This window comes from Eriocheir sinensis, unplaced genomic scaffold (assembly GCF_024679095.1).
Source record: "Eriocheir sinensis breed Jianghai 21 unplaced genomic scaffold, ASM2467909v1 Scaffold713, whole genome shotgun sequence".
Lineage (NCBI taxonomy): Eukaryota > Metazoa > Arthropoda > Malacostraca > Decapoda > Varunidae > Eriocheir > Eriocheir sinensis.
The window spans coordinates 135,217-160,000 of NW_026112069.1; the positions used below are offsets into that span (position 1 = coordinate 135,217).

Sequence of the window (24,784 nt, forward strand, 5' to 3'; positions counted from 1 at the left end):
ATCCCCCGGCAGGAGGGCGATGCCCCGGCACGGCGCGAAAGGACGCCCCTAACCGATCCCCGGCACTGGGGCGAAAGGACGCCCCGGCACGGTGCGAAAGGACGCCCCTAACCGATCCCCCGGCACTGGGGCGAAAGGACGCCCCTAACCGATCCCCCGGCAGGAGGGTGACGCCCCGGTACGGTGCGAATGGAGGCCCCTAGCCGATCATCCGGCACTGGGGCGAAAGGACGCCCCTAACCGATCCCCCGACACTGGGGCGAAAGGACGCCCCTAACCGATCCCCCGAACAAGTCACCGCTCGCGCTAACCGATCCCCGGCAGGAGGGCGACGCCCCGGCACGGCGCGAAAGGACGCCCCTAACCAATCCCCGGCAGGAGGGTGACGCTCAGGCCTCCGGGGGGTAGGGGGAGACACGATGGCGTGGAAGGTGGTGGGGGTGGGGGGTGGGGGTGGGGGTGAGGGTGGGGGGGAATGGTCACTTTGGGTAGCTTTTCACCACTACCCGGGTGGGTAGTGGGGAGGTCCCCTCGGCGGCTGGCTGGCTGGCTGCCCCGGCCGGCAAATTCAACGTATAAAATTTTTCGACGTCATTTTTGGTGCTAATTCTTGATCATGCTTGCGATTTTTTTTGGTCCCGTCACTGTCGCCAATACCTACTACTGGGAGTGAATATAGTTTCAATAAGACATCAAGTGTACGACAGTGCCACGTGGCGTTGTGCGGTGTGCCTTAGCTGCGGTGTTCCTCAGTCATGTTGCTTGTTTTTTTTTTTTTTTTACGTTCTGTCTATAGCACCGGTAGGCTTTCTTGGCCCGATGGTCGGCCCCAGTCTGTTATGGCGCAGGCAAATGTTTATAGAGGTGCCATCTTACTTGGCTTATGCTGCTCCTGGAGCTCATCTTAAAGCCTCTTTTTAGAAAGAGAATCTAGAGTCCGGGTTGACAGGTGGTCTTCAGGACAACATGTGGGTAGTCTTGGGACTCTTGGCCCATTAGGCGGTAACTGAAAAATCCCAGCTTATGGCGCCGGGCGGGACGCGCACCCGGGTCCTCCTAGACGCCGCGCCCACATATAGTCAGGCAGGGACCGTCCATCTATCAATCTATCTCTACATAATTACATAAGTATATCTATTTATTTCTGCAGTTTGCCGTTGAGTGTGCCTTTACTACATTACCCTACAGTCACCATGCTCACCCGTCAGACAGCGATTATTTTCCTCATCCTCGTGGCCGTCATCGCCATCTACAGTGTCTCCAGGTGCGTGCTGCCAAGGCTTCTGTGGTCTTTCACCCCTTCAGTACGGTGGCGCCCTTGTCGGCGTCACGAAGCCTATTAACCTTCTGATATACCATATAAGCAACAGCCTTTCGAAAATTCATTTGATTTTGCTTTATAAAGTAAAATATCATGGAAAATTGTTATTACTATTATTACTCCTGCTATTACTATTATCTATACGAATAATTAAAGTAATTTCACAGGAAAAACAAATTTTCGTCCATGGCTCAGGAAATATCTTAGATTTAGCGTTACGTTCTAAATTATGTGACAACAATATGAATAACCTCGTCGCGCAGTAATGACGATAACGGTGCATAACGTTGTTGCCCTACACAGAGACGATTTTCAGTCTGCCTTTGGAAGGGTGCGTAGACAATATACCTAAATATACGCTTTTTTATTCGCCTGACAGGTATTCACTTGATGAGAAGTTTGCTTCCGTGCTCGTGGCGAGATGCATCGACACCAGCAGCAGCAAGAGCGCCTCGCCCCCGGCCCCCGGAGCATCAAGGGACGGGGCCTTCTACCGGGAGGAAGACATCGCCACGTGGAACGAGGACTGGGGTAAGGCCACCCCTAGTTTTCTCCGCCCTTCCCTTCCTCCCTCTTTCCTCCTCTTCATTAGTTGCCATTATAAGTTACGGGACTTACGGCAAATACGATCACGGTATGGAGAATGTGTGAGGACCCGTATCTACCTCGTGAACGCCGGATGTCCAGTCCCGAAGGTTTCGTCTCCTGAATATTTCGCTCATGGCTGCTTTGCTTTCTAGCATCTACAGCCTAATTTGATATTAGGTGCTAGTTAAACAAACCTAGAATTTGTACGCTTGTTAACATGACTAATACAGAATAACTTCTACAACACAAATGTTCATCACACAGGCTATAGTTCGGCCTCTAATAGTAAAAAGAACAAAGTGTAATTCCTCCTCCTACGCGAGGTCTTGCAAGTAATTTGCTCAGATAAGTAATCGCATGAGGCGACCCCCTGCGAGTACCCTTACTAGTCTTTATTAATACAATAATCCGACCCCAGGACAGCACCGGCCCTGACAGCCGTGTGTGTGTGTGTGTGTGTGTGTGTGTGTGTGTGTGTGTGTGTGTGTGTGTGTGTGTGTGTGTATATATATGTGTGTGTGTGTGTGTATATATATATATGTGTGTGTGTGTGTGTGTGTGTGTGTGTGTGTGTGTGTGTTGAAGAACGACACATATATTTGGCCATGTTTTAAACTGGGTAAAAGCAATTAGCGATGGATATACCGATTAACTACTGAACATAGTAAAGATGGGACTCGCAGAAATGGGTTAAGTTAGATGAATTCAGCTTCCAAAGTGGACTAGTGATTCTTAAAAGACTACCAATGCAACTCTCGAACATGACTGTGACTCCCCTTTCCTTCAAGGGGAGAAGAAGTGTGCGCTGCGGGAGATGACCAACCTCAGCCAGCTTTTCGACTACATCCAAACGCCGCTGGTCCGCTGCGACACACAGGTGAGTCTGCGGACGCGTGGCCTTGACAATGAGGCAACTGCACCGACACGAGCAACGAGGACGGCGGAACAACACGAGCAATACAGAACGACAATAACAGCAGCAGACGCTGCATGGCTGCATTTTGACAACTACTTAACGTGATAGCAGGTTACCCTACTTGACGAAGGTAGGTCAGTTTATTGGCAGAGTCGGGGTAGTTTACTTGGTGGGTTTAAGGTTTCTTTACTTGGAGCTCTGAGGTTACTGTGCTTGGTAAACTTGGTTATGCAACATGATGGAGATAGGTTACTTTACTTGGGGGTTACATTACTCTTACTTGGGGGAGTTTGGTTATTGATTCTGGGTGAGATTCAGTTCCTTCCCTTGGCGGGGTTTGGTTACATTATGTAGTGAGCTTATGTTACTTAGTGCGGGTGGGTTACTTTTCTTGGAGGGGTTTGGTCACGTTGTTTAGTGAGGTTAGGACTTCACACGGTGGGGTTAGGTTGTACGAAGTTGCTCTGGAAAATAGAAGAAGGAGTTAATAGCAAAAGATCCCAATGTAGTCCCGAGTCATGCCATACTTCTGTCTTCAACAGCTGATGCTGGGAGGCCGTTTGCTACGCAAGAGTCGCTACACCGACGGTGAGAAATGGGTTTGTGTGGACAAGAAATTCAAAGTGATTCCCTTGAAATGTCTGGTCTTTTCCTTCGGCATTGGGGGAGACTGGTCATTCGAGGACGAAGTCGATAGGAAGCTGGGCTGCACGGTAAGTTTTTTGATTGATTATTTCTGATAAAAAAAAATAGAAAAGGAAGATGGTCGCCATCCCAATCCCCAGGGAATAAAAACTGGTACTGGGATTTTTGGACGGTAGACAACTCAAAAGTGATATTAAAAAAAGGAGGAAAAGCGCCTTCAATAATATCTTCTTATAAAAAGACAAAAAGATGAAAAAATAAATTCAGTTCCAGAAAGGTCCAGTTGCTCCCCTCCTAGGCAGCCACAGTTGCAGGAAGAGTACATCAGACGGAAGGCACCTTAATGCCACATGCCGTCTGAGATTCACGCCCGAGATTCATTTCCTGTAATTTTGCAGTAATTTGCTACGAGCGGTGATATTCCCGAGTGTGAGACGACTTAACGCTGATGCGAGTAGAACATACGCCGGTCACCCGTAGCTGCCAATCACTCTACAGAAGTTTGCCAAGAGTGCCATTATATTCCGAGAGTGCGATAGTCAAAACAAACAAACGTATACAAACAGCACATACGCCGTTCACCCGTAGCTGCCAATCACTCTACAGAAGTTTGCCAAGAGTGCCATTACATTCCGAGAGTGCGATAGTTAAAGCAACAGACTGATACAGATAGTAGGTACGCCGATCACTACTCAGGAAGGACAAGTGTTAGCTCCAAACATTTCATGAAAGAGTCCATTAAGAAATTTCAGAGCAGATGATGAGAATTCGCTCTTGTTCTGGAATTATGAAACGTTAAAAGATTGAAACGGGTCTGGGGATAGAAAGGCGGCGTTGATGGGTCCTCACACAGAGAAGTTGGGACCCGTAGCGGTGGGTACAAACTGGAAAAATAAGCTTCAGGAAGGAGGCAGCCAATTACAGTACTGGGGTGTGAATAAATGGAACAAATTAAGCAGATGTTTAGCTAACGAAACGCGATCAAAATATCCAATTTAAGACTTGAGATATTTATAGACAAGGAAATGACGGCAAATCACGTGTTTGGGAGCTACCATGTATAGGCCGCCTAGCCCCATGTGTTAATTCTCTTTTGCATCGTGTCTGGTGTGTAGCCCCGACTTGTCCATGATCGCATAATCATACGGCCGACTTCCTGCAGGTGTTTGCCTTCGACCCAACCATCAAAAAGGAGAATCACAACCGCACCGCCAGAATCAGCTTCTTCAACCTGGGCATCGACGGCGTCACCAACATCGACCCGCAGGCCAAGAAGAAGGTAAGACTGTTAAACCGGGGCCCAACGCCGTAGCCTACTCCGCGTCTCCGCCGCCAGTAATTTTTAACACCATCGTTGACTTCCCCATCTCCTGTTCTCAATGTTCCTCCTCCCATCAGCACAGCAGCCAATCACGCACGACCTGATGCATTTTACTGTATTACGGCTACATTTAATATACATTCATACCTACAGGAGAGAGAGATATTGCCAGGCCCGTGACAACCATCGCTGCACCCGCAGGTGGACCGCTACGCCAACATCCTCGCGGGGCTCGGCCACCTCAACAGCATCATTGACATCCTCAAGATTGATGTGGAGGGATCCGAAGTCGCTTTCTTTGGGGATGTTTTTGGGAAGACTCCCAACCTGCTGAAGAACGTCAAGATGATAGCGATGGAGATTCACATGGACTCCAATCTTAGAGGTAGTGTTCCTGTGTGGGAAGGGCCGCCCTCCTCTGCCAGACGGAGGCTACAGATTGCTGCGTCTTTTACTGGCTGATCTCAAGTTGTTTCTCCTCCTACTCCTCATTTGACTGATAAATTCCGGAATACAATGCGACGTCTGTTTTTTCTCTTATTCAGTTGGATTGACTAGAACGTCAAACTGTAGGTTTTACATTTTTTTTTTAACTCGGAACGGATATTCAAGATCATATATATTTTTCAGAGCTTAGACGAAGTTACAAAGTCTTCTGGGAATACTTTCAACTTCTGGACTGTTTCGGCTTCAAGATTTCGCACAGCGGCGTCAATCCGTTCTGTGGTCACAAAGTAGTGGACGGGCAGCACCGCTTTAACTGCTACGAGATAGTGTGGGTCCAGGACCGAGAATGGTAAAACCAAAGTCTAATTATAACAAGTCTGGCCACTTCCCTCGAAAATCTCGTCGGATTCACGCAATGACGTCACGCTGCCTTCAAAGGCTGGGTCCGTTAAGGGGCTCTCACACATTCCCGGTCCCGGTCGCGACCGTCCCCGATGACTCCCGATAAGCCGGTCGCCGGTCGACCGGCTGTAAGATCGGGGATTGTCGGCGGCAGACCGCCGGTCGACCGCCGGTCGACCCTGAGGACCGTAGACGCAGCCGACCACCGCCGGTCAACTTTAAAATTTTCAAAGATATCGGCGATGCGCCCGGTCGACCGGCGGTGTGGAAAAATGTCGCCGGTCGACCGGCGGTCAGCCGCCGACACCCACGGCAGACCAGCGGCAGACCGGCGGTCGACCGGTGGTCGACCGCGAGTGAACACCTGTGTCTGACCTGGGGATTAGCGAGGGAGGAAGGAGGAAAACGAAGAGCAACAGGCAGGAGCGAGGGATGAAGAGAGAGAGGGAGATGCGATAAAGGAGGAAGAGGAATGGGCGAAAGAGAGAAAATAGATATATATATAAATATATATATATATATATATATATATATATATATATATATATATATATATATATATATATATATATATATATATAGATAGATAGATAGATAGATAGATAGATAGATAGATAGATAGATAGATAGAGAGATAGAGATATATATATATAGAGAGAGAGAGAGAGAGAGAGAGAGAGAGAGAGAGAGAGAGAGAGAGAGAGAGAGAGAGAGAGAGAGAGAGAGAGAGAGAGAGAGAGAGAGAGAGAGAGAAGGGAAAGGAATGGAAGGAGGAACAGGTGGGAGGGAGTGAGGAAGAGAGAGGGAGGGATGGAGGAGAGTGAGGAAGGAAGGGAGAGAGGGTGGAAAGAGATGAAAAGAAAGGAGGAAGAGGAATGGGTGAAAGGAGAGAGAGAGAGAGAGAGAGAGAGAGAGAGAGAGAGAGAGAGAGAGAGAGAGAGAGAGAGAGAGAGAGAGAGAGAGAGAGAGTTTTATGCACACGAATGAATTTAGGTATGAAGCTATTTATGAGGTAATTATAAATATATGAAAATGCAAAGAAAGTGTTTGGTCGTCGATGTGTATCAGGTCTGCCGCCGGTAGGCCGGCGGTCTACCGCCGACTGACCTGCTGCAGTCGCCGGTCGGAGAAATCGAAAATCGTATATGGTCGCCGGTCTACCGCCGGTAAACCGCCGGCTTACCGGCGGTAAGCCGCCGGTCTACCGCAGGCAGACCGGCGGTAAGCCGCCGGTCCGGGGATTATTGCCTATTTTGTCGGCGGTCAGGCCCCGATCGGCTTATCGGGAGTCATCGGGGACGGTCGCGACCGGGACCGGGAATGTGTGAGAGCCCCTTTACCTGGGAGTGAGACCAAGTCAGTCTACAACGAGACGGTGCCGGGCGCACAACTTTCAATCCCTGGCCTGCATGACAGGTTCCCCTCTCTAAGTGTCAACAACTGTAAACCTGGCTGAATTCTTCAGTATGGGCATCACTCTATAACATTTTGGTGCTAATTTGGTAAAAATGTCAAAGTCTCACTGTTACTCTTATTTAACCTGGCACTCACTTACAAATCGTAGTCCATGTTATTAGCCTATCACTCTGTGCATCAACTTCACAAGTTGTGATGTAGACACATAAATGGTAACTATTCCACAAATAACATGTAAACAGGAAAGTCTACAATAAAGATTCTGACATGAAAATAGAAGTTTTTATTCCATTCCTGAATTATTTAATTAAATGCCAAATTGTATTATAATGTGTAGGGGAGAGCCGGTATGATTCGGACACTTTTTAGAAAAATATTTTTAGAAAAAGAAGTTTAAGTAATAGTGTAATTTTGTTGATCTCAAAATGTTCCTCCATCCTTTGGCTCTTTAGGCTGCTAATATGACACTCGTAGCTATTTCCAGTTTTCAGATGTAGGTGGTGAAAGACAAGTTTCTAAATCGTCCGAACCATCCCCACCCGTAGTGATGGTTCGGCCTGGGAGGTGGGATGGTACGGACACTCATGATACTCGTCATAATATTAATATAACTTAAGTTTGATTGGCTAATAAACAAGATTATATCTTCTACAAAACATTTATATAAGGACAAAGTATCCTCTCAATATTTAGAGGGGAAATAAATAAAAGGAGAACTACAAGAAACATCTAAAAAATTTTGGTATTATGGCTTCCTTCTCTTCTCACAAGTATAATATCTGAATATAAATCAACCAAATTAACCTTTATATAACCGTTGCAACACCTATAATGTTTAAATTCATATAAGTTTTATAAAAATCATGAAAAAATCAACCGTCCGAATCATCACGACTCTATAAAAAAGCAAATGTGTGGTCACACTCCTTTTCCAGCACGAGAGCTGGGTGATTATGTTATACGGCAATACCTTCGCCGTGCATTGCTGCGTCACCGAAATAATTTACATCTCGCTAATTGGCACGTTTTTGAAGCGAGAGCTTATGATACATCCTGAAAATATTACATACGAGATGCAGAAAAACATAAAATAGGACTTGCATCGAAAATAACAGCTCTGGGGGTTAAAGAAAGAATAAAGCACGCCCGAAAATATTAGACTTTATAATGATGCCAGGCGACGAGTAAAAAGATTAGTATGTCAGGCAAAGCGTAGATATGAAGAAAATATTGCAGCCAACTGTAAAAATAATCCGAAATCTTTCTTCAGTTACATAAACAACAGAAAGGCGATCAAAAGTGGCATTGGACCTTTAACAAACAGCGACGGTGCTCTAGTGACTGACAGCCAACACATTGCAAACCTATTAAACAATTACTTTTCCTCTGTGTTTAATACTAACAATCTTCCTCCCACTACCACCAACACCAGTACTATTGTAAATCTCGAGCATGCATTGCCTAATTTTGAAATAACAACCGATGAAGTCCTCAAAGCTCTCCATTCACTTAAAACAAATAAAAGTCCCGGACCCGACAAAGTATATCCTATACTGCTTAAAGAAACAAAGAGCGAAATACTCTCCTCCCTCACTACCGTAATCAATATGTTCTTGCGACAAGGCATCGTCCCTTCGGATTGGAAAAAGGCTAACGTGACACCGATTTTTAAGAAAGGAGACGAAAAAAATACCAGGTAACTACCGACCCATTAGTCTAACTTCAATTGAAGGTAAGCTACTCGAGAGCATAATTAGAGACAAAATTGTGAGTTACCTCGAAAACCACTCATTAATTGGGGATTCACAACATGGCTTCCGTAACAAAAGATCCTGCCTGTCAAACCTATTGACCTTTTATAACGATCTCTTCTCAGTTTGTGACGTAACCAAATCATTGGACGTAGTCTATCTTGATTTCCAGAAAGCGTTTGATAAAGTCCCACATCATAAATTACTTTATAAATTAAAGCAAATAGGTATTGACGGTCAAGTAAACCAATGGATCGCGAATTGGTTGAGCAACAGACAACAAAGAGTTGTGATTGACGGATTTAACTCAGAGTGGGCGCCGGTCACTAGTGGCGTCCCTCAGGGTTCGGTTCTTGGCCCAGTGCTCTTTATTATTTACATCAACGATGTGGATGTTGGACTCAAAAATCGCATTAGTAAATTTGCAGACGACACAAAGATTGGTAACTCGGTTCTCACTGACGAAGACAGACAAAGCCTCCAAGAGGATTTGCACAAAATTTCAGCTTGGTCGGATAAATGGGAGATGCCCTTTAACGAAGACAAGTGCCAGGTCCTTCAAGTTTTAACCAAAAATAAGAAGTTCGATTACGAAATGCGCGGCGTTAAACTCACAAGCGTTCAATGCGTTAAGGACCTGGGGGTCAAAATCGTGTCAAACTTCAAATTCTCACATCAGTGCATTGATGCAGCAAATAAAGCGAACAGAATGTTGGGCTTCATTAAAATAAACTTTTTATTCAAGAATAAAGATGTAATACTTCCGCTCTACAATAGTTTAGTCAGACCCCACTTGGAATATGCGGTACAGTTTTGGTCTCCCCACCATGCAAAGGACATTGCTAAATTAGGTGTTCAGCGTCGAGCAACAAAAATGATCCCTTCCTTGCGCAACAAATCCTACGAAGAAAGGCTTTCCACTCTTAACAAGTTCTCTCTTGAGAAGCGTCGCCTCCGAGGAAAACTGTTCAAATGTTTTAAAATACTTAATGGTTTCATGAATGTAGACAGAACAAAATTGTTTATGATCAATGACACTTTGCGAACGAGGAACAATGGCATAAAACTCAAATGTAGACGAGTAAATTCAGACTGCACCAAATTTTTCTTCACCAACGTTGTAGTGCGAGAATGGAATAAGCTCCCACCATCAGTGGTCCAGTGTAACACGATTGACTCCTTTAAAAACAAGCTCGACCGTCACTTCCTTCACCTTAAATTAACTAGAGTAGAAAAGCAACGTTTTGGAGCCATCTGATTAATGTAGAATCACTTACGTTTAAGGACAGACCACCTAGTCTGGACCATGGGGTCTGTGTGGTCTGATTTTCGATGCAATTCTATGTAATTCTCCTTTCCCCAGTTGATCATTAAAAATTACTAAGTAAGTAATTACTTTAGTCCATATATATATATATATATATATATATATATATATATATATATATATATATATATATATATATATATATATATATATATATATATATATATATATATATATATATATATTACACACTAATTTACTAATATAATAGTGTAAATTGGCCACCCCCCTCACCAGTATTATTACCTAAGTAAACTATAAGAACAAGAAGACGAGAGAAAAAAATAACATTTTAATCCTACTACTTAAATGATTTTTTTTTAATTAAGAATGGTATTCTTGCAGTTAAATGAAAAATAGTATGACTGAAAAGGTAGTATATAGTGGACAAAATAAAAAAATACAAGTCACCCATCAATTAGACCGTTTTCAGTCATCGAACCCACTGAGGCAATATGACGTCACCTCTTCTGCCACACCTCCTGCGCGTGAACAAATCTGTTATAATTAGATTTTGGGTAACACCACGCGGCCGAGTGAGGACCGAAGAAACAAGACGCCAGCGTCCAGCAAGAGGCAGACCTCGCATCAAGTTGTTCTGCTACTCTGTACCAGTGTAGTTCACCTCTTGGCTGCTGCGGGTCTCTCGAGACAGCCAGCCGTTCCCTACGGAAGAGCACAGAGCTCATAGTACCGATATTTGGGTAGGACTGAGACCTCACACACAACACACCACGACACCGAGGTCACAACTCCTTGCCTGACGTCGCGTACCTACTCACTGCTAGGTGAGCAGGGGCTACACGTGAAAGAAGATAAACCCAACTTATCTTCACCCGTCGGGGAATCGAACCCCGGTCCTTCTGGTCGTGAGCCAGATGATCTACCCCTGAGCTACCGGTCCGTGTGTGTGTGTGTGTGTGTGTGGGTGTGTGTGTGTGTGTGTGACAAATTTATGTAATAATGTAGATTCACTGAGTCTACAAAGACGATTTTCGCTTTCATATTGTTACACCAGTGGGTCTGTTTGTGTGTGGTTGTCTGCATGTAATGTGATTCAGTCTTGACCAGTATGGTTCAATAGTGGCGGAAGAGTCAGGGGGTCAGTCATGAAAAAAAAAAGGAAAAAACTCGATTTTTAACATAATTTCAACTCACTCCTAATTAAAAATAAATGAACTTATAATTATTAAAGAATTTATTTAGAAATTACTAGTGATTAACAATTATTAAACAATCTTTACTTTGAACTTTCCCGAATATGCTTCCGTGCAGGGGGGACATCAGTCAGTCAAACAGTGGGGATATGCCGGGGTCGCGTCGCTTCGCAACGACGCCAGACCCAGGGGCTCCTCGGCGCAAGTCTCCATGTAGGCCTCCTTTCCTTCCTTAGCACCTCCTGGCAGGATCTATCGCTCAAGTCACTTTAAAAGCTGTGAATGTGAGAGTGTAAAAATATCAAAGTAATCTTCAGAGCTAGTCTTCGAAGGTCACGTGGCCCTGTTAGAGTACCAGGTAAAGCACCACCTTGCACACCGCACGCTGAGCACACAACCACCCAATCACGACTACCAGACGCTCCACCACAGACGTGGACCTGGGCACTGGGGCTTAGGCTGCCAATGCCAGGTTGCATGATAACCCGACCGCGGCCACATACATTATATTTCTTCTGGGTATTAAAATTGTTAGATTTCGTACAGAAAATATTCAGTGATTTAGAGAGAGAGAGAGAGAGAGAGAGAGAGAGAGAGAGAGAGAGAGAGAGAGAGAGAGAGAGAGAGAGAGAGAGAGAGAGAGAGAGAGAGAGAGAGAGAGAGAGAGAGATGAATTTGTTTATTTTCTTCTCCAAACTTTCTGTGGGTCTTTAGCTATTTTGGCGAACTTGGTTTCGTCGTTGAGAAAGTTGTCCGTTTTTTCCATGCAGTCAGAAGCATTCACGATGACGTAGGAGGCAAACTTGTCAACTTGAAGGACACCCAAAGTGAAAGAGTGAGGTAAAGTCGGGGGCATGCGCCATAACTGCGCATGGCCTCGGTGCTCATCTCCGCTGAATTAGCACTTAAGCCATTCACTGTGCCGACTCTGGCCACGACAACCCAGCGACTTGAACACGAGGTCTTGGGTGTGAATGTTGACATGAAAGGGTCGCACATAGTCTTTCCAACCATATGCGACCCTTCCACATCAAGATTTCACACCCAAGACCTCGTATACCCTGAGTCGCTGGGTTGTCGAGCCCCAGATTCGGCACAGTGTGAACGGGGCTTTAGCCAGTGGTGGGTAAAGACAGAGGGGAGGCGTGACATCCGGGTTACCACAGCTTACCTTCCCCAGGTTTCCCCAGGTACCCATCTATCGACCAGTCTAAAAGAGAGGGTGAACAGCTCTATCACCATCCACTCCGCTTTCCCCTCCTCTCCTCGCCTTATCTTGCAACTGCTCCTACCCCTTCCCCTCCCTAAGACCTCTCCCCGTCACGCCCGCCAGCTCCCCCCCCCTGTAACACTCACACTCGGCTTGCGCTCGTTTTCTTCATTAGTGTAAGTGTAGGCAGATGCAGACACAAAGGGAGTCAGAGCACCAAGAACAACAAATAGCTAAGGTAAAGTTGAAGCAATGTTGTCCGCATGTTAAAGGTCTTGGAATAGCACTAACGATGTCTTAGACTTAGGGGAGCTAGCTTAGACTCGTCACGAACTGAACACATTGCCGCCTAATATATACTCAGCCGCCTCAATGTCGGTATGGAAGAGTTTTCAGAATCTTGAGGAACTTTTGGGTCAGTCCATATTTGTCCAAACAGTCACACCAGGCCTCTATGGACAGCATGGACAGGTTTTGTTGAGTCAGTGAAAGTCTTTGTTTTGTTCCATGCACTTTTCTTGGCCTTGCCTGGAAGATTATCATGTCGAATATGCATTACAGTTCTTTTCTAAGCCCCATTTTTTTTTTTTAACATCTCTGCCTGTAGCGCCGGAAGGCTTTCTTCAGGGGACTGGTGGTCGGCCCAAGCCCGTCATGGGGCAGGCAAATTTTATAAAACCTGGAAACAGTGATATTAACAGATAGTGTGGCACTGTCTGTGTGTGTGTGTGTGTGTGTGTGTGTGTGTGTGAGAGAGAGAGAGAGAGAGAGAGAGAGAGAGAGAGAGAGAGAGAGAGAGAGAGAGAGAGAGAGAGAGAGAGAGAGAGAGAGAGAGAGAGAGAGAGAGATTAATTTCGCTATTAAACCAAAGTGGGCTTTTATTGGCGTTACTTTGCTTCTCACACAAAGGAACGAATGTGTTCTGCTGAGTGAGTAAATGATTTTTAAAGCTTAGCCAGGCCCCCTCTACACTGCCGTCATCTGATAGTTGTATTTCTGTTAGTTTTTGTCGGATTTCTACGAAGTTAGCTCTTTTGAAATTGGGCAGAGAGAGAGAGAGAGAGAGAGAGAGAGAGAGAGAGAGAGAGAGAGAGAGAGAGAGAGAGAGAGAGAGAGAGAGAGAGAGAGAGAGTGTTTCTATTCAGATAGGCACAATTTTATTGGAGGTACATATAAGGAATATAATAATATTCGAGCCTCGGGAGCAAGGGAGACTAGCAGGGAGGAAACAGACTTGTCATGTGGAATTTGATTTAGAAGATTGACGACCTAGGAAACATTAATTAAAGTCAAGATAGTGTTATCGTCCCTGCCCATAATGAAGTGGGAAGCAGAAGCTCGTTGATTACAGATGATAAAGCCACTATCCCACACAGTGAAGGTCTGGTAAAGAATAATGGACAGAAGAATATGAGAAGCATCAATAGGATGGGAGGCTTGGCTTTATGACGGGAGCTGCAGTGTTTGCGCTCAGACAGATCACGGAAAAGCGCTGACTGAGGCAGAAGGGAGTGAATATAGTTTCAATAAGACATCGAGTGTACGACAGTGCCACGTGGCGTTGTGCGGTGTGCCTTAGCTGCAGTGTTCCTCAGTCATGTTGCTTGTTTTTTTTTTTTTACGTTCTGTCTATAGCACCGGTAGGCTTTCTTGGCCCGATGGTCGGCCCCAGTCTGTTATGGCGCAGGCAAATGTTTATAGAGGTGCCATCTTACTTGGCTTATGCTGCTCCTGGAGCTCATCTTAAAGCCTCTTTTTAGAAAGAGAATCTAGAGTCCGGGTTGACAGGTGGTCTTCAGGACAACATGTGGGTAGTCTTGGGACTCTTGGCCCACTCGGCGGTAACTGAAAAATCCCAGCTTGTGGCGCCGGGCGGGACGCGAACCCGGGTCCTCCTAGACGCCGCGCCCACATGTAGTCAGCCAAGGACCGTCCACCTATCATTCTATCTCTACATAATTACATAAGTATATCTATCTATTTCTGCAGTTTGCCGTTGAGTGTGCCTTTATCACATTACCCTACAGTCACCATGCTCGCCCGTCAGACACCGATTATTTTCCTCATCCTCGTGGCCGTCATCGCCATCTACAGTGTCTCCAGGTGCGTGCTGCCAAGGCTTCTGTGGTCTTTCACCCCTTCAGTACGGTGGCGCCCTTGTCGGCGTCACGAAGCCTATTAACCTTCTGATATACCATATAAGCAACAGCCTTATGAAAATTCATATGATTTTGCTTTATAAAGTAAAATATCATGGAAAATTGTTATTACTATTATTACTCCTGCTATTACTATTATCTATACGAATAATTAAAGTAATTTCACAGGAAAAACAAATTTTCGTCCATGGCTCAGGAAATATCTTAGATTTAGCGTTACGTTCTAAATTATGTGACAACAATATGAAGAACCTCGTCGCGCAGTAATGACGATAACGGTGCATAACACTGTTGCCCTACACAGAGACGGTTTTCAGTCTCCCTTTGGAAAGGTGCGTAGACAATATACCTAAATACACGCTCTTTTTATCGCCTGACAGGTATTCACTTGATGAGAAGTTTGCTTCCGTGCTTGTGGCGAGATGCATCGACACCAGCAGCAGCAGGAGCGCCTCGCCCCCGGCCCCCGGAGCATCAAGGGACGGGGCCTTCTACCGGGAGGCAGACATCGCCACGTGGAACGAGGACTGGGGTAAGGCCGCCCCTAGTTTTCTCCGCCCTTCCCTTCCTCCCTCTTTCCTCCTCTTCATTAGTTGCCATTATAAGTTACGGGACTTACGGCAAATACGATCACGGTATGGAGAATGTGTGAGGACCCGTATCTACCTCGTGAACGCCGGATGTCCAGTCCCGAAGGTTTCGTCTCCTGAATATTTCGCTCATGGCTGCTTTGCTTTCTAGCATCTACAGCCTAATTTGATGTTAGGTGCTAGTTAAACAAACCTAGAATTTATACGCTTGCTAACATGACTAATACAGAATAACTTCTACAACACAAATGTTCATCACACAGGCTATAGTTCGGCCTCTAATAGTAAAAAGAACAAAGTGTAATTCCTCCTCCTACGCGAGGTCTTGCAAGTAATTTGCTCAGATAAGTAATCGCATGAGGCGACCCCCTGCGAGTACCCTTACTAGTCTTTATTAATACAATAATCCGACCCCAGGACAGCACCGGCCCTGACAGCCGTGTGTGTGTGTGTGTGTGTGTGTGTGTGTGTGTGTGTGTGTGTGTGTGTGTGTGTGTGTGTGTGTGTGTATATATATATATATGTGTGTGTGTGTGTGTGTGTGTGTGTGTGTGTGTGTGTGTGTTGAAGAACGACACATATATTTGGCCATGTTTTAAACTGGGTAAAAGCAATTAGCGATGGATATACCGATTAACTACTGAACATAGTAAAGATGGGACTCGCAGAAATGGGTTAAGTTAGATGAATTCGGCTTCCAAAGTGGACTAGTGATTCTTAAAAGACTACCAATGCAACTCTCGAACATGACTGTGACTCCCCTTTCCTTCAAGGGGAGAAGAAGTGTGCGCTGCGGGAGATGACCAACCTCAGCCAGCTTTTCGACTACATCCAAACGCCGCTGGTCCGCTGCGACACACAGGTGAGTCTGCGGACGCGTGGCCTTGACAATGAGGCAACTGCACCGACACGAGCAACGAGGACGGCAGAACAACACGAGCAATACAGAACGATAATAACAGCAGCAAACGCTGCATGGCTGCATTTTGACGACTACTTAACATGATAGCAGGTTACTCTACTTGACGAAGGTAGGTCAGTTTATTGGCAGAGTCGGGGTAGTTTACTTGGTGGGTTTAAGGTTTCTTTACTTGGAGCTCTGAGGTTACTGTGCTTGGTAAACTTGGTTATGCAACATGATGGAGATAGGTTACTTTACTTGGGGGTTACATTACTCTTACTTGGGGGAGTTTGGTTATTGATTCTGGGTGAGATTCAGTTCCTTCCCTTGGCGGGGTTTGGTTACATTATGTAGTGAGCTTATGTTACTTAGTGAGGGTGGGTTACTTTTCTTGGAGGGGTTTGGTCACGTTGTTTAGTGAGGTTAGGACTTCACACGGTGGGGTTAGGTTGTACGAAGTTGCTCTGGAAAATAGAGGAAGGAGTTAATAGCAAAAGATCCCAATGTAGTCCCGAGTCATGCCATACTTCTGTCTTCAACAGCTGATGCTGGGAGGCCGTTTGCTAGGCAAGAGTCGCTACACCGACGGCGATAAATGGGTTTGTGTGGACAAGAAATTCAAAGTGATTCCCTTGAAATGTCTGGTCTTTTCCTTCGGCATTGGGGGAGACTGGTCATTCGAGGACGAAGTCGATAGGAAGCTGGGCTGCACGGTAAGTTTTTTGATTGATTATTTCTCATAAAAAAAATAGAAAAGGAAGATGGTCGCCATCCCAATCCCCAGGGAATAAAAACAGATACTGGGATTTTTGGACGGTAGACAACTCCAAACTGATATTAAAAAAAAGGAGGAAAAGCGCCTTCAATAATATCCTCTTATAAAAAGACAAAAAGATGAAAAAATAAATTCAGTTCCAGAAAGGTCCTGTTGCTCCCCTCCTAGGCGGCCACAGTTGCAGGAAGAGTACACCAGACGGAAGGCACCTTAATGCCACATGCCGTCTGAGATTCACGCCCGAGATTCATTTCCTGTAATTTTGCAGTAATTTGCTACGAGCGGTGATATTCCCGAGTGTGAGAAGACTTAACGCTGATGCGAGTAGAACATACGCCGGTCACCCGTAGCTGCCAATCACTCTACAGAAGTTTGCCAAGAGTGCCATTATATTCCGAGAGTGCGATAGTCAAAACAAACAAACGTATACAAACAGCACATACGCCGTTCACCCGTAGCTGCCAATCACTCTACAGAAGTTTGCCAAGAGTGCCATTACATTCCGAGAGTGCGATAGTTAAAGCAACAGACTGATACAGATAGTAGGTACGCCGATCACTACTCAGGAAGGACAAGTGTTAGCTCCAAACATTTCATGAAAGAGTCCATTAAGAAATTTCAGAGCAGATGATGAGAATTCGCTCTTGTTCTGGAATTATGAAACGTTAAAAGATTGAAACGGGTCTGGGGATAGAAAGGCGGCGTTGATGGGTCCTCACACGGAAAAGCTGGGACCCGTAGCGGTGGGTACAAACTGGAAAAATAAGCTTCAGGAAGGAGGCAGCCAATTACAGTACTGGGGTGTGAATAAATGGAACAAATTAAGCAGATGTTTAGCTAACGAAACGCGATCAAAATGTTCAATTTAAGACTTGAGATATTTATAGACAAGGAAATGACGGCAAATCACGTGTTTGGGAGCTACCATGTATAGGCCGCCTAGCCCCATGTGTTGATTATCTTGTGCATCGTGTCTGCTGTGTAGCCCCGACTTGTCCATGATCGCATAATCATACGGCCGACTTCCTGCAGGTGTTTGCCTTCGACCCAACCATCAAAAAGGAGAATCACAACCGCACCGCCAGAATCAGCTTCTTCAACCTGGGCATCGACGGGGTCACCAACACCTACCCGCAGGCCAAGAAGAAGGTAAGACTGTTAAACCGGGGCCCAACGCCGTAGCCTACTCCGCGTCTCCGCCGCCAGTAATTTCTAACACCATCGTTGACTTCCCCATCTCCTGTTCTCAATGTTCCTCCTCCCATCAGCACAGCAGCCAATCACGCACGACCTGATGCATTTTACTGTATTACGGCTACATTTAATATACATACATACCTACAGGAGAGAGAGATATTGCCAGGCCCGTGACAACCATCGCTTCACCCGCAGGTGGACCGCTACGCCAACATCCTCGCGGGGCTCGGCCACCTCAACAGCATCATTGACATCCTCAAGATTGACGTGGAGGGATCCGAGGTCGCTTTCTTTGGGGATGTTTTTGGGAAGACTCCCAACCTGCTGAAGAACGTCAAGATGATAGCGATGGAGATTCACATGGACTCCAATCTTAGAGGTAGTGTTCCTGTGTGGGAAGGGCCGCCCTCCTCTGCCAGACGGAGGCTACAGATTGCTGCGTCTTTTACTGGCTGATCTCAAGTTGTTTCTCCTCTTACTCGTCATTCGACTGATAAATTCCTGAAGACAATGTGACGTCTTTTTTTTCTCTAATTCAGTTGGACTGACTAGAACGTCAAACTGTAGGCTTTACATTTTTTTTTAACTCGTAATGGATATTCAAGATCATATATATTTTTCAGAGCTTAGACGAAGTTACAAAGTCTTCTGGGAATACTTTCAACTTCTGGACTGTTTCGGCTTCAAGATTTCGCACAGCGCCGTCAATCCGTTCTGTGGTCACAAAGTAGTGGACGGGCAGCACCGCTCTAACTGCTACGAGATAGTGTGGGTCCAGGACCGAGAATGGTAAAACCAAAGTCTAATTATAACAAGTCTGGCCACTTTCCGCGAAAATCTCGTCGGATTCGCGCAATGACGTCACGCTGCCTTCAAAGGCTGGGTCCGTTACCTGGGAGTGGGACCGAGTCAGTCTGCAACGAGACGGTGCCGGGCGCACAACCTTTAATCCCCGGCCTGCATGACAGGTTCCCCTCTCTAAGTGTCAACAACTGTAAACCTGGCTGAATTCTTCAGTATGGGCATCACACTATAACATTTTGGTGCTAATTTGGTAAAAATGTCAAAGTCTCACTGTTACTCTTATTTAACCTGGCACTCACTTACAAATCGTACTCCATGTTATTAGCCTATCACTCTGTGCATCAACTTCACAAGTTGTGATGTAGACACATAAATGGTAACTATTCCACAAATAACATGTAAACAGGAAAGTCTACAATAAAGATTCTGACATGAAAATAGAAGTTTTATTCCATTGCTGAATTATTTAATTAAATGCCAAATTGCATTATAATGTGTAGGTAACATGCTTAGTTCATTTCTCTCACTCCTGACCTCTCCTGAGAGACGGACGTGTCCTCCCCGCTGCGCACCACAGCCTAGCTTACCCGCGCTGCACGCCTTGTCAACCCTGTGTTTTCGTTGTGCTATTTGGGTTTGCGTTAGCTTTCACGTGTGTTTGTGTGTTCTTGCTTGTGGACCTTGTGTGTTGCCTGTGATTTCCCGACACATGTTTAGTGTGTGTTCGTTTGTGGTTTCTGCGAGTGTCTGCCTGTGGTTGCCTCTTTGATTTATGTTTCCGGTGTTTTTGCGTGTGATTTGGCTGTTTTCGAGTGTTCCACGTGGGTTTCAGTGTTTCAAGTGTGTTGTTGTGTTTCCGGTGTTTTTGCGTGTGATTTGGCTGTTTCAGAGTGTTCTACGTGGGTTTCAGAGTGTTTCGAGTGTGTTGTGTTTCCGGTGTTTTCGCTTGTGATTTGGCTGTTTCAGAGTGTTCTGCGTGGGTTTCAGAGTGTTTCGAGTGTGTTGTGTTTCCGGTGTTTTTGCGTGTGATATGGCTGTTTCCGAGTGTTCTACGTGGGTTTCAGAGTGTTTCGAGTGTGCTGTTGTGTTCCCGATGTTTTTGCGAGTGACTGAGGGTGTTTAATCGTGCTTGTGCTTGAGTTTCTGAGTGTTTCGTGTGTTTTGAGTGTGTTGTTGTGTTCCCGAGTGTTTTCACGCGTGATTGGGTGTGTCGACACCTCACCCTTGGAATTCCCTGAGGATTCAATCTGCTCCTCCTCACTACACCCTCTTTAAATCCCCTAGAGGATTAACCCTTCCTACCCCCTTTTCCCTCACCTCACCTAAGCCCCCCAACCCTCGCTCACCTCACCTCCTTTCTGCTTCTCCTCGCTACAAATCCCGTAGAGGATTAGCCCTTCGTACTCCTCCCTCACCTCCACATATTTTTAAGCCCTCCCCCCCCTTGCTCACCTTACCTCACATCCTATTTACCCACCCCTTCACCCACCTCACCTCACCTCTTTCCTAACCCTCCTTGATCTCACTCACCTCACATCCCTTCCTACTACTCCTCTCTCCCACTTTACCTCTTTTCCTAACTACCCTCTCACTCACTTCACCACCTTTCCTAATCCCCTTCACTCTGTGTTTTTATCTCTTTCATTTCAGGCAATCATTAATCACTTTCAGCTAAGATGGCGCCTAAGAAGTGCAGTACTTGTAACGGTAGCTTTTCAGCTCACTTTTTTACGGGGCGTTCTGCTGTCTGTCGACTGTGTCTCTCCAGGTAGCATCTCGAGACAAGACTGCAGGAGCAAGAAGAGAAGATGGAAGCAGGTCAGAATAAAATAACAGAGCTTTCTCTCACCAGGAAGCATCTCGAGACAAGACTGCAGGAGCAAGAAGAGAAGGTGGAAGCAGGTCAGAATAAAATAATAGAGCTTTCTCGCACTGTTGCCTCCTTGCAGGAATTCATCCAGGCTAACGTTGCTGTGGTGCCAAACCCTTCTTCAACCGCCCTCTTGCCCTCAGCGGTACCGTCGACACCAGCGGACAACACCACGCAGCGGGAGGGTGCTAGTGGCACCGCTCATGATGGCTTCACCGTCGTGAATGGAGGAGCCAAACCAGCCAGACAAGCGATTTATCCTGTCCATTGCTTCAACAGGTTTGCCATTCTCGAGGAGGAGGACGAGCAGGAGAGCACCTTCCTGGTGGGTGACTCCATGATTCGCCAGCAGGTCGTTGAGTTCTGCGGCAGAGTTCTTCGTCGAAGACGGAACTATTGCTATCCTGGTGCTGGGATCGACGATATAACTGCAGCTCTTGAGGACATCTCCCCCCAGGCTACTAATGATTCACTGTTTGTTATTCACACAGGTACGAACGACATCACCACGAACCGGTCTGAGGAACTCCTGGACAAGTACCGTAGGCTCATCCAGCAGTATAAGTCTAAATCCCCTCACATTTTGATTTCAGGAGTTCTACCACGGACTTGGGCGGAGAGGGATTCCTTCAGTAAGGCCTTCAGCCTAAACAACCGCTTACAGACTCTTTGTAGGGAGCTTGACGTGGAGTTCTTCAACGCCTGGGACAATTTCTGTGGACAAAGTGAGCTCTTCCACAGGGACGGATTACACCTGTCTCCCATCGGGGCAGCCAGATTCGGAAGACCCCTCAACGAAGCAGTACGTGCCATCCGATCAAAAAACGACCCTCAGCCACGTCCCTCCACCCCGCCCTTGTAAATAGGCGCCGTGCATCTCAACAAACCCGTAACCGTGACCCCGCAAATACCACCACCTCTATTACCAAGCCTCTAGATAACTTAAAAATCCTTAGTTTCAATGCGCGTAGCCTAAGAAACAAATTTGATGAACTGAGATGTCTTGCTCTAACAGAAAATTTTGATATAATTGCTATAACCGAAACATTTATCGACACCACAAATATTGATTTAAGTTCCGAATACAACATAGATGGCTACAGACTCTTCAACAATGATCGTGTAAACCGTAGAGGCGGTGGCGTCGCCCTTTTTGTCAAAAGCTATTTGCAACCCACTGACAAAACACAAAGAAACAGTAACGTTGAACATTTGTGCTTGTGATATTTATTCTACAAAATCAATGTTATTATCCAAGAACAAGGAAACATTTTTTAACATATATAGGTTTAATAGAGAACTGAATTTATACAGAGTATTCAAGTCATTTACAGATAGTACCGTAACTAACAGACGTGTGAGACAGAGATGCGTTGGGACTGACGAGGAAGAGCGGCGGAAAAGGGAATACCGGAAGACTTTCCAAATGCTAGCTGTCTGCATTTTGTAAAAACCTCAGCATATTGTAAATAATTTTCCTCTGTCTCCGGTGCACCTGCTTGTTGTTCCTGCACGTTGCACCGAACTCTATTTCCTAAACCTGTTTGTGAACACTTGGGAGTTATTTGTGATCAACTGGGAGTTATTTGTGAACACCTGGGAGCTGTATGTGTGTGAACACCTGTTTCCACGTAGTTTGGTAGGGAAAGGTCATTTTTCGTGGGTAGGAAAGCAGTTGTGGTGGGGACGACGGTGTGGCTGCCAGCAAGGGTAAAGTTGGAGGCATACGCTTATGCCTCGTTCACACTGCCGACTCTGGGCCACGAAAACCCAGCGACTTTTAGACCACTTCACACTGTGCCGACTCAGCATCCGGCGATCGTTGCTAGACCCCTTTCCGACCATGTTCGACCCTTTCATATCAAAATTTCACGCCCAAGACCTCGTGTACCCTGAGTCGCTGGGTTGTCGTGGTCCAGAGTCGGTACAGTGTGAACAGGACCTTAGCTGCGCGTGGCCTCGGTGCTCATCTCCGTCACATTGGCCCTTGAGCCTGTGGCGAGGGCCAACCCATTACTCCGACACACAGGGCCAGTGTGATATCAGGGCCGCCGTAGTTTACATTCTCCAGGTAATCATTTATCGACCAGCCTGAGAGGGAGGATGAATAGCTGGCTGGGCTGTACCGGCTGTGCGCCGACTGCCGGGCAGCATTATTCGGAACTGTATACTGGCTCGGTCCCATACCCACAACCAGCCAATTAACAGTCAGATGTGTCAGCCAGACCGAGCCAGTCACGACGCAGGAAGGGCTTGGACAATGACGTCATAAACAGTTTATATGTAACAAATATATAAAATCAATATATTGTTGCCTTATTATCAACAACAGTGTGTGAGTAGCAATAATCCAAAAAGGAGTAGTTGAAAAATACTTTTAAAGCATTTTCTTAAGTCTGAAGCCAAAGATATCGCTGTTAAAATGATGATGAAGGATGCAAAGTTGCCATGTACCACTTTTACTGTGAGGTATGCAATGCGCCGCTACTCTACCAAAGACGATACAATTATCATTCTTGCTCTCTACTACTGTATATAATTAGTCAATGCAGTAGTATTTGCTGTGCTACGCAATGACTTTGGATCAACAGCTCTACATTGACATTTTATATGTTTATGTGCATAGTAGCATGTACGAGTTTGATATAGACTAGAATGTCCCATGCAGCAAGGGGCAAGAGAGAGAGAGAGAGAGAGAGAGAGAGAGAGAGAGAGAGAGAGAGAGAGAGAGAGAGAGAGAGAGAGACGATCATGGAAACAGACCTCGCCACATTACAAGTTTTACTTTTATGCTCCGTAGCCAACTCATGTCGTCTTTTTCATAATTGGACAGGAGAAAGATTGCAGATTATGACTGTGTTAAAAACAACTCAAACTGACTAAAAATAAAGGATATAATGCGAGTTGAATTCAAAGACGAGTTATAAAGGTTTATACCACTTTTTATTCTATGCCAATTTTCCATAGAATTATTAAGCTACTGTAAAAACAAACAGTGCCACTTCATAAAGAAAATTCTCCTGAATATGATGATGTCAACAGATTATCGATACGTTAGAAAAGGAATAAATTTTAATACGAACTTATTAAACTGTAATGTTAGGCTATTATGTGCTTTTACGCTACGAACTTAGTACGAAGCCACTCGTCCATCGCCTACGATTTTGTATAAAAGCTTGCTTACCTCCCTTCCTTTCTAACTTACCAAAAATATGTTGATACCATCATCTTCAGTAGAATTTTCTTTGTCAGTTCGCATTGTTGCTTTTTAATAATTCTATGAAAAAATCGGCATGGAATAAAAAGCTATTGGAGTGTCGGGGTGGGGCATTGCCGTCTCGACAGAGAAGGCCTGACAGCTGGATTCTTTGCCGATGAGTCATCCACGTAAGGCCATGTGTGTCCCGCACTCTCCAACTAAAATGTTACTTGTTGTGTTTTAATGCATATTTTTGTGTTCAATATATTTTTCTGTGATATATAAAGGTTTTCCAACATCAGTATCTTATAAACATCAAATTAGACCTCAAATTGAGGAAAATAAATAAAATATTGTATAAGGAGAGGGAGAAATATTCACAAAAAATATATAAATACATTGACAGTCGTAACTGGGTAGACTCCTATTATTTTGATTTGTCACCGTTTCTAAATATCTCTTTTTGACATTCATAACGCTGTCGTTACAATTACTATATTCAACAAGCCGATCCTCCATCCCTATACTATTATAGGCAACTCAGTCACCTGCGATCTGGCAACTACAAGTTACATAGAGAGGTACTATAGAGTGCACCACCGCTGAGTGGTGAATTTCAGTCTCACATTTCGAAGCCATATATTATAAACGTAAACTATTTCATTGCTATTACACGATTACATTTTTTTTAAAAAAATATAACGATAAAATATTATACCATGTTAACACTGAAATCCATGTGGCCATTATATGACTAAATAATTTATCCCAGGAACGGAGATGGTATA

At 45.3% G+C, this 24,784-nt stretch overlaps 1 protein-coding gene and 1 long non-coding RNA gene across 6 annotated transcripts; one reads left to right on the forward strand and one right to left on the reverse strand.

Annotated features, from left to right (window-relative positions):
• Positions 1–1,129: 1,129 nt before the first annotated feature.
• Positions 1,130–19,371, forward strand: LOC126994072 (uncharacterized). Of its 5 annotated transcripts, XM_050853315.1 has the most exons (8): positions 12,686–12,739; positions 14,491–14,604; positions 15,041–15,192; positions 16,024–16,112; positions 16,694–16,864; positions 17,959–18,075; positions 18,319–18,502; positions 18,747–19,371. In XM_050853315.1, the coding sequence occupies exons 2-8, from the start codon at positions 14,534–14,536 to the stop codon at positions 18,914–18,916; spliced, it is 954 nt and encodes a 317-aa protein (XP_050709272.1). In that variant the 5' UTR covers positions 12,686–12,739; positions 14,491–14,533; the 3' UTR covers positions 18,917–19,371. The 5 variants fall into 5 exon arrangements, with proteins under 5 accessions (XP_050709271.1, XP_050709274.1, XP_050709273.1 ...); XM_050853314.1 differs by lacking the exons at positions 12,686–12,739; positions 14,491–14,604; positions 15,041–15,192; ... (3 more) ...; positions 18,319–18,502; positions 18,747–19,371 and adding exons at positions 1,130–1,264; positions 1,701–1,852; positions 2,698–2,786; ... (2 more) ...; positions 4,993–5,176; positions 5,422–6,109; XM_050853316.1 differs by lacking the exons at positions 12,686–12,739; positions 14,491–14,604 and adding an exon at positions 1,131–1,264.
• LOC126994073 (uncharacterized) lies at positions 6,556–19,364 on the reverse strand. The gene is made up of 2 exons (XR_007748789.1): positions 19,216–19,364; positions 6,556–7,180 (listed from the first exon to the last, which is right to left on the reverse strand). It is a non-coding gene; the product is annotated as an uncharacterized LOC126994073 (long non-coding RNA).
• Positions 19,372–24,784: the final 5,413 nt, after the last annotated feature.

Excerpts from the sequence above, each read along its gene's own strand:
- LOC126994072 (XM_050853314.1), top strand. The coding sequence starts at position 1,194 with ATGCTCACCCGTCAGACAGCGATTATTTTCCTCATCCTCGTGGCCGTC. Across the intron at positions 1,265-1,700 it reads GCCATCTACAGTGTCTCCAG|GTATTCACTTGATGAGAAGT; the intron begins GTGCGTGCTGCC and ends TTCGCCTGACAG. Across the intron at positions 3,539-4,632 it reads ATAGGAAGCTGGGCTGCACG|GTGTTTGCCTTCGACCCAAC; the intron begins GTAAGTTTTTTG and ends GACTTCCTGCAG.